The following is a 14,077-nucleotide window of genomic DNA, read 5'->3' as shown; positions in this document are numbered from 1 at the left end:
GCCCTTCCTGAAGGAAAAGCAATCTAGATCACCTAATGGATGCCACAGTAACAGAACAGTGTACCTCTGATGTCTCACCTCAAGACAGCTGAGTACTTTGAAGCTAATCCCACAGCTCTGCACCAAAGGCAGCTGAAGCGTTCAATAGTGGTTTGCCAGGGGGGTACTCACTCAGGTCATGTTTTCCTACTAGAAATTACAAATACTTTTTAAAACTTGTATTTAAAACAAAGTAAAGGGTGCATCAATTCCTAAATTTAAAAATAAATTTGTATCAAAAAAATCTTTAATTGGAATTCATATTTCGGTATGAATTTTAAGAAGTTAACACTGTGCATTATTTGTGAGCTGAATTATTAAAGTTAACTTTCTATATTTGATCTTTATGTTACTCTCCTGTCTTAAAACAATACTGTGGCTGAGGAAAAAAAAACACTTTCATTTTAATAGGGTACTTCCTCTTCTTCAAAATTTGTTTTAGCCAAACAAGTTACTTTTTTTAAAAAATCAGAAATATCACTACATACAAAATTGATGTTACTGATACATCAAAGTGTGGCACCTGCCTCAAGAACTTCCCTGAGGAAGACATCATGAGAAACAGAAGCCTGATTTGAGAAACCTTTGAACAAAAACAGGTTCTAAACAGGAAGACTTGCAAGGTCCTGAGTCAGTTTCCTTTATTCACTACTCATCTATTCATTCAAGAAGAAATACTACTGAATCCCAGTGGACATGGGAGGCTGAGGCAGGAGGCTTCTAAGTTCAAGGGCAGCCTCAGCAACTTAGCAAGGCCCTAAGTAACTTAGAGAGACCCTGTCTCAAATACCAAAAAAAAAAAAAAAAAAAGGCTGGGATGTAGCTCAATGGTTAAGCACCCCTTGTTTCAATCCCTAGTACCAAAAGAAAAAAAAAAAAAAAAAACTTATTGAGTCCAAGAAGTAACTATTCTTAGGGCTTGGTATAAACATAACAAGCAAAAATTTGTTCTCATGGAACTTAATTCTACTTTCTGCTCTCATCTTTCTGGCTTTAGAAAACAAAGCTGAGCATAGGAAATAAAAAACAGATGCCACAAAGCACAGTACAGGAAGAGAAATGGGGACTAGAAACCACTCTCCCAACACAGCCTAGAATCTACTGACCATCTGGTAGGCTCCTTCCAAGACAATGAAAAGATTCACTTCCATTTTTAGGTGTGTGCAAGAGGACAGGAAAGACTGTGAAGTCACATTCAATATCATAGAAACTTAAGACTACTCTCTCAATTAAATAACATAGAACAAAAGTTTTCAGGTATCTGACCCAAAAATATAAACCAACACTGGCAAAATTCAACAGAATTTGAAATAATTATATAATTCAGGTTTAAAAACTAAGGTCCTTTCAAACTTGCATAACTAGGATAACTGATGCATTTGAGACGACCGTGCCTGATCTAACAGTTTATTTCATAAGTTTAACATTTTCACCAGGGCTAACATTGTATAAGTCAACTTTTTAGAATTGAGTTCTGATCCAAAAAAACAAATATTAACTACTTGAATGAGCACAATTCAGATCAAACCCAAAAGAGACCCACAACATAATATAGCACGACAATGTAGTTCTCTAGGTTACCTTATTCGTTGTAATGAAATGTTTTGATAGCTTACATATAAAGTCATGTAGAAAGGGCTAGAGAAAATATCTTCATACCAACAAGTTTTACCTTCTAGTTGTTGTTTTTTTTTATTAAAGATACAAAGTTTATCTGTACTTATTCAACTCATCAAACATTTCAGAAAATGCATCATGTACCACTCTATACAATAGTTCCCTATCCTTGTGGTCCCTCCCCTTGCAGAGCTTGTAAGCCACTGACAGAGGTACCCACTTGTTAAAATATGCCAAAGCACATGTCAAGGAAAAAAAAAATGAATGGTTTTTTCACTAACAATACCAGCAGTGTTTGCACTTTCATAAATCCGGTGAAAGGTATGAATACATTCCCCAAAAATACGCAAAAACAAACATGCACAGAAAACTTTGTATGGAGGGTTAGGGGTATAGCTTAGAGGTCCACCTCTTGCCTAGTATGTGGGATTCCTGGGTTCCATACCCAGCTCTGAGGGGGTTTTTTATTTGTTTTAATTAGTTACACAATACAATGGCCTTGACATATCATACATTTGTGAGGTTTTTTTAAAAAAAAAAAAAAAAAACATGGAATGCAGTTCTGGGGACTTTCCCAAATCCTATCACAAAATCCAAGTTAACAACTTTGAACCCACACTCATTTTGTGTGAGCTAACAGGTACCTACTTAACCTCCATACAACTTAAAATACACACCTTCCAATCTTGCCCTCCACTCCAAACCTCCTTTGAGCTCCATACCCATGTAGCTAACAGCCTGCTAGATATACTTCTGTCCAAATGCGCAAAGGGGCCTCCAACTCATAATGACCATCTTCTTCCTGCATTTGCTTCTGTCCCTTGATCTCCCATCTCCACACACTGTACTTCTGTTCACCCAAGAAGGTACAAGCGCATTGTCTTTCCTCCTCATTCTGACTCTCCACCTACTCCTCTCACCTAATCTTGCTCCCAAATACTGCTGTATTCTCCCTTCCATTCCTACTGCCACTGCCCTGATTCAGAAATTCATTTATTTACTTATTTAACAAACCCTTATGTACTGTGTCCATCTACAACTTAAAAAAAAAAAAAAAAAGGTGAGAAAATTGAGAACACCAAGACATTCTCTAATAAAAGGCCGGGAACTGTGGTGCATGCATAATCTCAGCAGCTCAAGAGGTTGAGGCAGGAGGATCTTGAGTCCAAAGCCAATCTCAGCAATAGCCAGGCACTAAGCAACTCAGTGAGATCCTGTCTCTAAATAAAATAGGGCTGGGGATGTGTCTCAGTTGTTCAGTGCCCCTGAGTTTAATCTCCAGTAACGCCCCCCTCCCAAAAAAAGGTTTGAAATTTAAGATGCACTTAAATATAAGCAAAGGCCACTTGCATTTTTCTCATTTAAGGTATAACTAACAATCTACAACACTATTAGAGAGAAGCATTGCATATCAGGCAGCCCAAATACAATCTGAATATACATAGGCTAAAACAAAATATCTGACTTTGTCAAACTCAAACACACACACACAAAAAATAATAATAATAAAAAATAAATAAATAAATAAATAAGGCATTTAGTATGTCTTCAACCCATATCAAGATGTTTCCTCCTTGGTTGGTTGATTTCAAAACTATTAATAGAGGGCTGGGGTTGTAGATCAGTGGTAGACCACTTGCCTAGCATGTGTGAGGACCTGGATTCGATTCTCAGCACGACAAATAAATAAATAAAATAAAGGTCTATTGACAACTAAAAAAAATAGAGATTAAAAAAATGTTTTTGCAACAAACCCTCCTAAACCCACAGAAATGAGTACCACAATGACCTTTAAGCTTTAGAATGTCAGAGTACAAAAGCTGATATATATTTACTTTGAGGTGTAACCAAAGGAACTCTAATTACTGCTAATGGGCTCAACCAACATGCAAGTAATACTTGCTTATGAAAAATGTGAACAGAAACAAATTATGTCACTGTGGTCATTTATCTTCAAGAGTATAGTATTTTATGCAAAATAAGTATCACAGTGCTCTGCAGAGTGATTTCCAAAATACTGTATGTTGGTTTCACTTCTCTATTTTGACAGTACTGATGAAATATAAATATTTCTGTTTAATATTTTTAAATAGCCAACCAGATTCACAAGCAGAAACAGCAGAAATTGATTATGAACATACATCACCAAATCTCTAAATATAAAAATCTCTGATCTTGAACTAATCACTAAAATGCAAAACTATATTTCTGAATAAAATATACACTGAAGTAGCTGGTGACAGCATAGCAAATAAAATCTGAGATAGTTTAATAATTTTAAAGTATTTTAAATTAAGTATTTTATTAAGATCTTTGGAAGCAAAAAGTAAGCTCGAAGAAGGCTTTCCCCCTAAGATCAAGAAAAAGATAGGATGTCCACTTTTGCCATTTGTATTTAACATTGTGGCAGTTCTAGTAAAGAAAAGAATTTGGCAAATGCCGGGTATGGTGTTGCTCACCTATAATCCCAGCTACATGGGAGGCTGAGGCATGAGGATCACAAGGTCTAGATTACCTGGTCAATTTAATGAGACACCATCTCAAAATAAATTAAGGGCTGGAGGTATGGCTCAATGGTACAGCCCTTGCCAAGCACGTGTGACACCTGGATTTAATCCCTAGTACAGCAAAACACACACAAACACAAATAGGCAAGAAAACAAAATAAAAGATACCTAGAATGGACAGACTCTCTTTTCACAGACTAAAAAAAAACGTCATATACATTGGGGTTCGGGGCTTGGCTCAGTGATAGAGCACTTGCATAGCACACTTGAGGTGCTGGGTTTGATCCCCAGTACCACACACAAAAAAATAATATTTGTCTGTAAATCAGCTAAATCAGTGAGTTATGGGCCTATGTACATTTCTCTGGGCAAAAATTTGCATACAATTCACATTTATCAAAGGGAACTGTGAGCCAAAGAGAAGTTACAAACTACCATCCTATAATGTAACTTGTGCACAGCTGTTTCAAAAGAAAATTATGGAATGGAATTTTAGTCTAGGTTTTTGCTAGATATATTTTTTAATTTGTTTTTAGTTGGCAATGGACTTTTATTTTTATTTATATATGGTGCTGAGAATCAAACCCAAGGCCTCACACATGCTAAGCAAGTTCTCTACCACTGAGCTACAACCCCAGCCCCACTAGATATTTTTGTACTGGACATTGGAGGGCTTAACTAAATATCAGAGGATGCAAAATTCCTACTACTTTTTAGAACCTTTTCCCATTAACAAACAGTAAAACTGACCAACTTGACCATTTCTTTTTTTTTTTTTTTTTTTTTGTAGTTGTAGATGGACAGCATGCTTTATTTTATTTGTTTATTTTTATGTGGTGCTGAGGATCAAACCAAGTGTCTCATACATGCTAGGCAAGTGCTCTGCCATTGGGCTACAGCCCCAGCCCTACACCATTTATTGTCTGCAAAGAGGACTGTTTTTCATCTTAAGTTTCTCAAGTTTATATCCAGAGTGTCCCCCAGAATTTCCTGAGTTAAAGGCTTGATTGCTAACTGGGAGGTAGTGGAAATTCTAGGAGGGGGGCCTAATGGGAGAATGGTAAGTCTTTGGGGGTATTCCCTTAAGGATACTGGGACTCCAATTTCTCCCCTTTCCTTGTTTCCTGTGGTCAGGAGGTGAGCAGCTTTGTTCCACCATGTACTCCAGGCACCATGATGTTCTGCGCTACCATGGGCCCAAAAGCAATGGAGCCAGCCAACTGTGGACTGAAGCCTCTAAAACCATGAACCAAAATAAATGTTTCCTCCTTGGAAGTTGTTTATCTCAGGTATTTTGTCACAGTGATGGAAAGCTAACCAACACACTCACATAGAAAATCATAAGAAATCCATTATAAAACTATCAGAATAAATGAGTTCAACAAGGATACAAGATCAATATACAAAATTCAACCATATTTATTTTTTTAATATTTTTTTTAGCTTTAGGTGGACACAATATCTTTATTTTATTTTTATGTGGTGCTGAGGATCGAACCCAGTGCCTCACGCATGCCAGGCGAGCGCACCACCACTTGAGCCATATCACCAACCCTCAACCATATTTCTATACTCTTACAAATGAACAATCCAAAACTGAAATGAACAACTCCAAAGGCTGAGAGTATAGCTTGGTGGTACAGCACTTACCTAGTACCTATGAGGCCCTCAATATGAGGCCAAATCTCTAAAAAGGAAAAAAAAATCATTTAAAATATTATCAAAAATAATAAATTATAGGAATATATTTAACAAAAGAAGTGTAAGCCAGGCATAGTGGCAAACACCTGTATTCCAGCAACCTGGAAGGCTGAGGCAAAAAGACTGCAAGTTTGAGGCCAAGTTCAGTAATTAGGCAAGGCCCTAAGCAACTTATCAAGACCCTGTCTCGAAATAAGAAAATCAAAAAGGCTGGGGATGTAGCTCAGTAGTAAAGCACCCCTGGGTTCAATCCCCAGTACCCACCACCCCACTGCCAAAAAAAAAAAAAAAGAAAAAGTGTAAAATTCAAAATGTTATTTGAAAAAAATCAAAGATCTAAACAAATAGGAAGACATTACATGTTCATGGATCAGAAGACACTATATTTAAGATGGCAATATTCCCCAAATTGATCTACAGTTTCAACACATTTCTTATGGAAATCCTACCTACTCTGCTTATTCTAAAATGCATATGGAAATTCAAGAGACTGGAATAGCCAAAACAATCTTGGAGAAAAAAAAAAAAAGTTGGAGGACTCTTACTTCTAAAAGACTTCAAAAATTATCACAAAGCCACATTAAGAAAGATAGTGCACTGAAACATTAGAATAGGCAGAGACCAAAGAAATAGAATTTAAGAATCCAACAAATCTAAATCACATTTATAGTCAACTGATTTTTGCCAACTGTGCCAAAATAATTCAATGGGAAATGAATGGCCCTTCCAAAAGATGGTGCCAGGACAACTAAATATCCACATGCCCAAGAATAAACTTTGACCTCTATACTTCATACCACCCAAAACTGAGACATGAAATCAGAGAGACAGGGGGCTGGGGATGTGGCTCAAGCGGTAGTGCACTCGCCTGGCACGCTTGCGGCCAGGGTTCGATCCTCAGCACCGCATACAAAGATGTTGTGTCCGCCAAAAACTAAAAAAATAAATATTAAAAAATTCTCTCTCTCTCTCTCTCTCTCTCTCTCTCTCTCTCTCTCTCTCTCTCTCCCCTCCCCTCTTTCACTCTCTCTTTTAAAAAAAAAAAATCAGAGAGACAGGTAGGGGCCTCACAGACCAAGTACTAGGATATATGACAAAATTACATTACAATGGGATCACAACCCTGTCCAGGGAAGCAAGAATTTCACACAGCAAACAATGACAAAGCAGCTGAGATTACAATGTATTTAAAGTGACCTGACAGTCCTTCAAAAATGCTGCCCCTTAAGTTTGATGTCTTTAATTCAACCTTATGTATATTTTTAATTATGCCAACCAATTAATGACATATGCTGATTCCCCACTCCCCCCACCCAGTACTGGGGAATTGAACCCAGGGTCACTCTACCACTGAGCTACATCTCCAGCCCTTCTTTTAAACTTTTATTTTGAAAGTCTCATTAAACTGCCTGCCAGAGTCTGGACTCCAATTTACAACCCTCCTGCCTCGGCCTCCAGAGTCACTGGGATTACAGGTGTGTGTTGCCATGTCAACTTATATGCTGATTTCTTAAAAGTAGCATCTCTTGGGTTTTATTCACATTTTGAGCAAACTATTAACTCTCATAGCAATTCAAATTGTTTACATGACTCATTTCTTATTCCTTTTAGACTTTATTTCTGATCCTTTTATATTCACATGGTTCAAAACACATATCTTTCAGACACATACTTCCCATCTCTGACAACAATGAATCTTATCAGTTACTTGTGTTTCTTTCCAGAGGAATTTATACCTTGGAGATTATTTTATATCAGGGTATATAATTTTCTTATTTTTCTAATGGCTGAACAGTATTCCATTATGTGGACAGTGTTTTATTCCTTAATTGGTAACTTCTGATTGGAAAATATCTGGGGGAAAATGGAGCTCCCAGATTACCTTTTGTCTGTGAATAAGCTTAGATGATATGTTACAGGCCTATGTGTATTTCTCTGGGCAGAAAAGTTGCATGCCATTCACATTTACCAAAGGGAACTGTGACTCAAATAGAATTTAAGAACTACTGTCCTATAATATAACTTGTGCGTAGACGCATAAAAAAAAATTGTGGAATAGAATTTTAGCCTACGGTTTTGCTAGACTTTTTTGTACTAGAGGCTGGAGAGCTAAACCAAAAGCCAAAATACAAAATTCTTACTACTTTCTAGAACCTTTTCCCATTAGCAAACAGTAAAATTGACCAACTTGATCATTTCTTTTCTACAAAGAGGTTTGTTTTTCAACTGCATCAAGAACAGAAGTTCGAAAGAAAGAAAGAACCAAATTTAAAAGTACCTAAATGATCAATAATTAACCATACAAGCTGTTGGTTCATTGTAATTGACATCAGAAGCATCTACAATTTCCCTTAAAATCTTATGTATTTTTTTCAGAGTCCTTTCTGAAAGAAACAAGTTATTGGAAATTAAGCAGTTGTATATTACCTACTACATACCATGCTCCAAAATGGAAGCTGTATATATATATATATTATCTTGTTTAATCCTAAAAAAATATTGGAGGGATAGCTATTATCACCCCCACACCTTTAAAAAAAAAAAAAAAAAGAAATAGAGTCTAAAGTTAAGCCACTTAACTGGCTCAAGACCATATAACTATAAACTACTAAACTAAAACAACATCTCATTTTCACCTTCAAGACTTCAAATCTCATCAATTTTCCACCCTACCATGATTCCCCAAATCCAAAGTGTAATGATAATCATTTTAGGGAGGTAGTAAAATGCAGTAGCCAGAAACACCTAGGTTCTAATTCTAGTTCAACCATAGTTGTATGACAAATTGTTTAAAAAGTCTCTTTACCATCTGTAAAACTGAATTGCTATGGGTCAATATGAAAAGAAAGTAAGGGCTAGGATTGTGGCTCAGTGGTAGAGTACTTGCCTAGCATTTGTGAAGCACTGGGTTCAATTCTCAGCACCACATATAAATAAATGAATAAAATAAAGGTTCATCAATGTCTAAAAAAATATTTTTTTAAAAAAAGAAAGTATTTAAAAGCAAAACAGCTCACATATTGACCTGAAGATGATGGTTGGTTCAGGGTGGCTATTATCATCATTATTATATCCTTTTTTGAGAAAAAACACAAAGGGCTGCAAAGTTTCCCAATTTGGCATGAAACTTTTTTAGTCAGAATGCTGGCATTCTGACAAGGTTAAGAATGACTTTAAAAATTACATATGATTGGTAAGTGTCTTCTGTCTTAATAGAACACCTTAATTTGCCCGTTAGAAACATTTCAAGCACATAATTGTATCCACTGCCATACCATGATGAATGTCTCTTGCCGGCTGCTATTCTACTCTCAATTTGTTTGAAATGCTTTATACAGAATTATGCACTTAAGTTGGGGGGGGGGGGGTTAAGATCATTGTTTTAACATCAGGTGATAAGGAATGACAGCTGTCAAATACATTACATTTGTTTCTACTCTTTGCATTTTTTTTTCCTGGTAAACCGTGCTATCCGTTTAACTCCTATGAACATTCAAACAAAATGAACCGTCTTCCCCTTATAGCCATCGAGACTCAAAAAAAAGACTGAGAAGAGAGTTGTAGGGAGCTGTTCATCATGAAACTTGAAGGCCTCAGGCAATTTACTCTTAAGAAAGGAAAGTTTGTTGCATTCTTCCTCCTGACCCACATCTTGAAATCAGCGCTCCAGGAAGCACTCAAACGGAGTTTGGGGGCAACAGTAAACAGGAAATGAACTTTAACGCTCCGTTCCCAAATCATCACCACTCTTCCTTCTTCCCTTCCCCCAGAGTTGAAAAAAGAGTGAAAGTGCCGCGTAGCACCCAAATCCCCGTGCATCGGGCGACGGAAAGCGCCGCAGCCCGCATTCCCAGGGAAGTCTGCAGCCAGAGCGGGGTGCGCGGCCCCGCGGGTGCCTGGGCTCCCCCGCCGAACACCCACCGCCGTCCTCCCCCACGCCGCACCCAGGAGCACCCCATCCGCCCCCGGCCTGTAAAGGCTCCCAGGCCCCCGAGCTGCACGGCCTCCCCCCGGGGCTCACCATCGCAGCCCCAAGGCTAAGGAGCAGGCTGGAAGGCCGGCGGGCTGGGGAATCCGTTATCGGGACTCGGGATCCATTGGCGCCAACAACTTATCCCGCGAAGTGGCAGAAGCGGAGGCACCGGCGCCCGGCAATGACGTCAAGAGCGCGCGCTTCCTCTTGACCCCGCCCCGACGGGGAGGTGCGACGCCGTCCAGGTGGCTCCAGGGGCTGGCGGGGCCTGCCCTAGAGAAGGGTCGTCGGGTCGTGGTCAGCACGTGGGTTCCCGTCCGCGATTTCTTGGCCGAGGCGCCCAGATGGGCGATACAGGATGGGTTTCCTCTCAGTCCCGGATACCCAGGTTCCTCCCGGTAACACCTCTGGAAGGTGCGCTGTTCTACAGTCTTCCAAAAGTTTGCACTATCACCGGCAGAAAGAAAACAGTGGGCCCGCCGGGCAGCCCACGCCTCCAGTCCCAACACTACGGAGCCTGAGGCTGGAGGATCGCAAGTTCGGGGCCGGCCTCTGCAATTTACATCACAGCGAGGCCCTAAGCAACTTAATGAGACCCAGCCTCAAAAAGGGCTGGGAACTAGGATCGGTGGTGAAGCCCCTCGAGGTTTAATCCCCAGAACCAAAAAAATGAATAAACACCTTGGATGTGTAAATATCTGCCTTAGCCTGAGGGCAGTAGCCACACTTCTAATCCTGAGCCAAATGACAGAAATTCGCCAATTCAGACCGTCTCGAATTAAAAGAACTGAGGCTGAAATTCAGTGGTTGAGCAGCCCTGGGTTCAATCCCCAGTACCAAGGTTTGGGGTGGGGGAATGTACTCCGAAGCAAGCGACATCTGATATTTTGTTGTTGTTGTTGTTGTTGTTGTTGTTGTTGTTATTTTAATGTTTGGTCCACTGAATTGGGTTTTGTTTGTTTGCCTATTAATAAGAGAACACCCACAGTTTGAAGACCACCGGGCTAAAGGACAACTTTAATATTGTATACTTCAAAAAGCATTTTGTGAAATCATCTGGTCACCACAACTCACCCCATTTTATAAATGAAAAATAAGAAACTCAAACATGTTAATGGGTCTAAATTTGTCCCAAAGCTACCAGAGGAAGAAATCTACACTTAATTTGGAATTTCCTTTAATTCCAAACCTGCACTGCTCCTGCTCTGCTGAATCCCACCAAGAGCAGTGGTGTGTATGAAGCCAGGGCACACCAAGGTGCATCCCCATAGAAGAGCCATGATGGCTTTAACAATTATAGAGCCTTATGGCCAAAGGTAAAATTAAATTTTTGTATATATTTTGAAACAGAAAAACGAGACACAATAAACAAAAGAATCATAAGCCCAATAAAGTATTAACTAAGATGAAATGATATGGAGAAAAATGGAATAGCTAAATTGGTTTCATGTGGGAAAAGAATAGAAAGTGAGTTTGTTTACATATTTGTATAAATAGTTGTTATTGTTTTATATAGCATCGGGTACACATCAAGAGTGGCATCACTGAATGAAGAATTGTAATGCAAAAATAAATAAAGTAATTTAAAAAAAGAGTGGCATCAGTGTTTAATAGTGCCAGCACTTATAATGCATGGGATGGCAATCTTTAAAACTAATTAAACTTATGATGGGGAAAAAAAAAAAGTCATGATGGGAGAGCTTTGACAGAAGCCAGTTTTATATTCATAGATAAGTATTGAGTTGTGGAACAGAATGCAACATTTACATACAATTTTGAGAGAAAAAGGGAGACCATCAGAGTGTTTAGTGGGGTGAGCAATATCTCTGCTTAGGCCCCAGGTTTTCAAATGTTTTTCAACCCACCCCTTGTTGGGTCTTGCACTTTATGACACCAATGTCTCTGCAATGAAAGTTAGCAAATTCTCCTGGAATAGAAGAGCTAATATATATTAAGCACCTATTTTAACATGTGCCAAGTTTGCAGCTATGGACCAGCCTCAATTAGTTCATTTTTCCCCTATAGCTTCTACTATTCCCAATTTATAAACAGCTCAACTGTCACCAATGAACAAAGCCTCACTGCTTGAGTCCCTCCTATGCTAGTATGCTAGGTTCTCAGCCTCACTACATGCTAGTTACGTGATCCTAGACAAGTTATTGTGCCTGAGTTCCTCATCTGTAAAATAAGATAATAATACCACTTCGTAAAGTGTTACAGAACTGTTTCTGAAACAAAAGTAGGTAATAATTGTTTTTTAAGTCAGCAATTATTACCATCATTGTTACATGATGCTAGGTGTTATAAAAAGAGAAAGTTCCTGAAATAGACATCTCCTGCACAATGTTGCTTAGGGAAAAACTTGATTAAGGAGGAGGCCAATGTCATTAGATCCTTTGAGAAATCAATTAAAAAAAAATCTATGAACCAACTTGCTAGAAAAATATACATAGCATATACAACACATAAATTTTTTGCCTATAATTTCTAGATCTAATCCAATTTACAAATGTTCATTGTCACTTCTGAAAGATACTTTGTAAATTTGTTAGATCATTTTCTAGGAATGTTTCCTTAAAAATACCCTCAGAACTGTGTCAGATTAAAATTATACTTCTCTTTTAAACCAGAACTGGCCTATGATTGATTTAACCAAAGAACAAAGTGGAAATGACCTTAACCAGTTCCAGAACTAAGCCTTAAGAAAATGTAGAGTTCCTACCTTGCCCTCTTGGAGCCCTGAGCTGCCAAGTAAAGTCAGAAGGGTGCAGCTGAGCCCAACCTCAAGCCATTTCCACCAGGTACTACACCTGTGAAGGAAGCCATCTTGGACTCACCATGCCAACAACTGCTGGAATTCTGCTGAGTAACCCCAGTTAGCAGCTCATAGAGCAGAAAAATCCCCTACTCAAGGCTCATTCAAATTTCCTGTCTCTCAGGTGATAAAATGATTACTCTTTTAAGGTCTTCGGCATTAGGGTGGTTTGTTGATAAAGTACTGGATAATTGGAATAGAAATTATTTTTAGAAATATTTTTAAAGACCCAAAATGCAATTTTTAAAAAAGCATGCATGGAAAAATGAACGTTTTTTTTTCACTGCAGTAATTCTTATTGGTGCATTCATTCAACAAATATTTTTTGAGCATCTACTAAGTGTGAGCACTTTTTATGTGCAAACTGGATACCTGAGTCAATAAGACAGACAATCTCAACTTCCCTAAAATTTATGTTTTTAAAAGAAAAGATTAAAATATGGAGACAAAATAATGATATGCTTTCAGATAAGGCTATGTACTATAAACAAAATAAAGCAACATAATGAGATAGAGGAAAAGTGGGGAGAAGAATGTGAAAGTATTGTAAATAAGTGATCAAAAACCCCTAAGGAGATACTGATCTGAGACATAAGTATTAAGAAGGCAACAGGAAATATAAAGCCCCTGATATGGGAATAAGTTAAAATATTCAAGGAACAACAAGTTTTATGACTAGGGACCAGTTAAGTGGGAATAAGAGATTAGGTTGGGCTGAAGGGAACGGAGAGATTCCCATGAGCCATATACCCCAGCAAGGAAGTTTAATTTTATTCTAAATGTAATGAGAATGTTTTACAAGATTTGTGTGTGTATGTGTGTGTGTGTGTGTACGCGAGCCCACCAGAGACTAAAGGGGGGAAGGGGTTAACTACTGAGCTACATTCTCAGCCCTTTTTTATATATTATGTTGAAACAAGGTCTCAGCCAGGTTGTTAGGGCCATGCTAAGTTGCTGAAGCTAGCTTTGCACTCGCAATCCTCCTGCCACAGCTTCCAGAGCTGGCAGTTTTACAACATTTTAAACCAAGAAATTACTATGATTGCGTCATTCTGATAATTTGTATTTTATACCCAAAAAGAAAAAAAAATGATTACTATGTGTTTTATGGTAAAATATGATATCCACTTATTTCCCATGGCAAAGAAATCTTTAAGAGTGCTAAAAATATTTCTAAATATTTTTTTTTATTTTCACTTGTTAATAAGGGAGCAGCTGAGTCTCTTATTAAGTTTGTTTCTACATAAATAGTGGCATCTGGATTTTAACCTTTATTTGGCACTGTTTCATAATAGTTTCTAGTTTGAATTTGTTCCAAGCAAAAGACTAACCAAAGATCAACCTGGGTGCACCTTGCATTTCTACGTGACTTTTCACTGGCAATGAAAATAAAACTATAATAGATCATAACTGCTTTCATGTCTT

At 38.2% G+C, this 14,077-nt stretch overlaps 1 protein-coding gene across 3 annotated transcripts in view; it reads right to left on the bottom strand.

Annotated features, from left to right (window-relative positions):
- Positions 1–10,003, bottom strand: part of Rfc1 (replication factor C subunit 1) — a 108,910-nt gene extending 98,907 nt beyond the window's left edge. For all 3 annotated transcript variants that reach the window (XR_003300626.2, XM_077803521.1, XM_026387384.2), the window contains exon 1: positions 9,886–10,003. Coding sequence is in view for 2 of the 3 variants with exons in the window: in XM_077803521.1 (XP_077659647.1) it covers positions 9,886–9,888 (3 nt within the window). In the remaining variant the exon portion in view is untranslated. The remainder of the gene's footprint in view (positions 1–9,885) is intronic.
- Positions 10,004–14,077: the final 4,074 nt, after the last annotated feature.

Source organism: Urocitellus parryii, chromosome 10 (assembly GCF_045843805.1).
Source record: "Urocitellus parryii isolate mUroPar1 chromosome 10, mUroPar1.hap1, whole genome shotgun sequence".
NCBI classification, from domain to species: Eukaryota; Metazoa; Chordata; class Mammalia; order Rodentia; family Sciuridae; genus Urocitellus; species Urocitellus parryii.
Note: the sequence above shows the minus strand (reverse complement) of the source record. Positions and strands in the feature narration are given on the sequence as shown.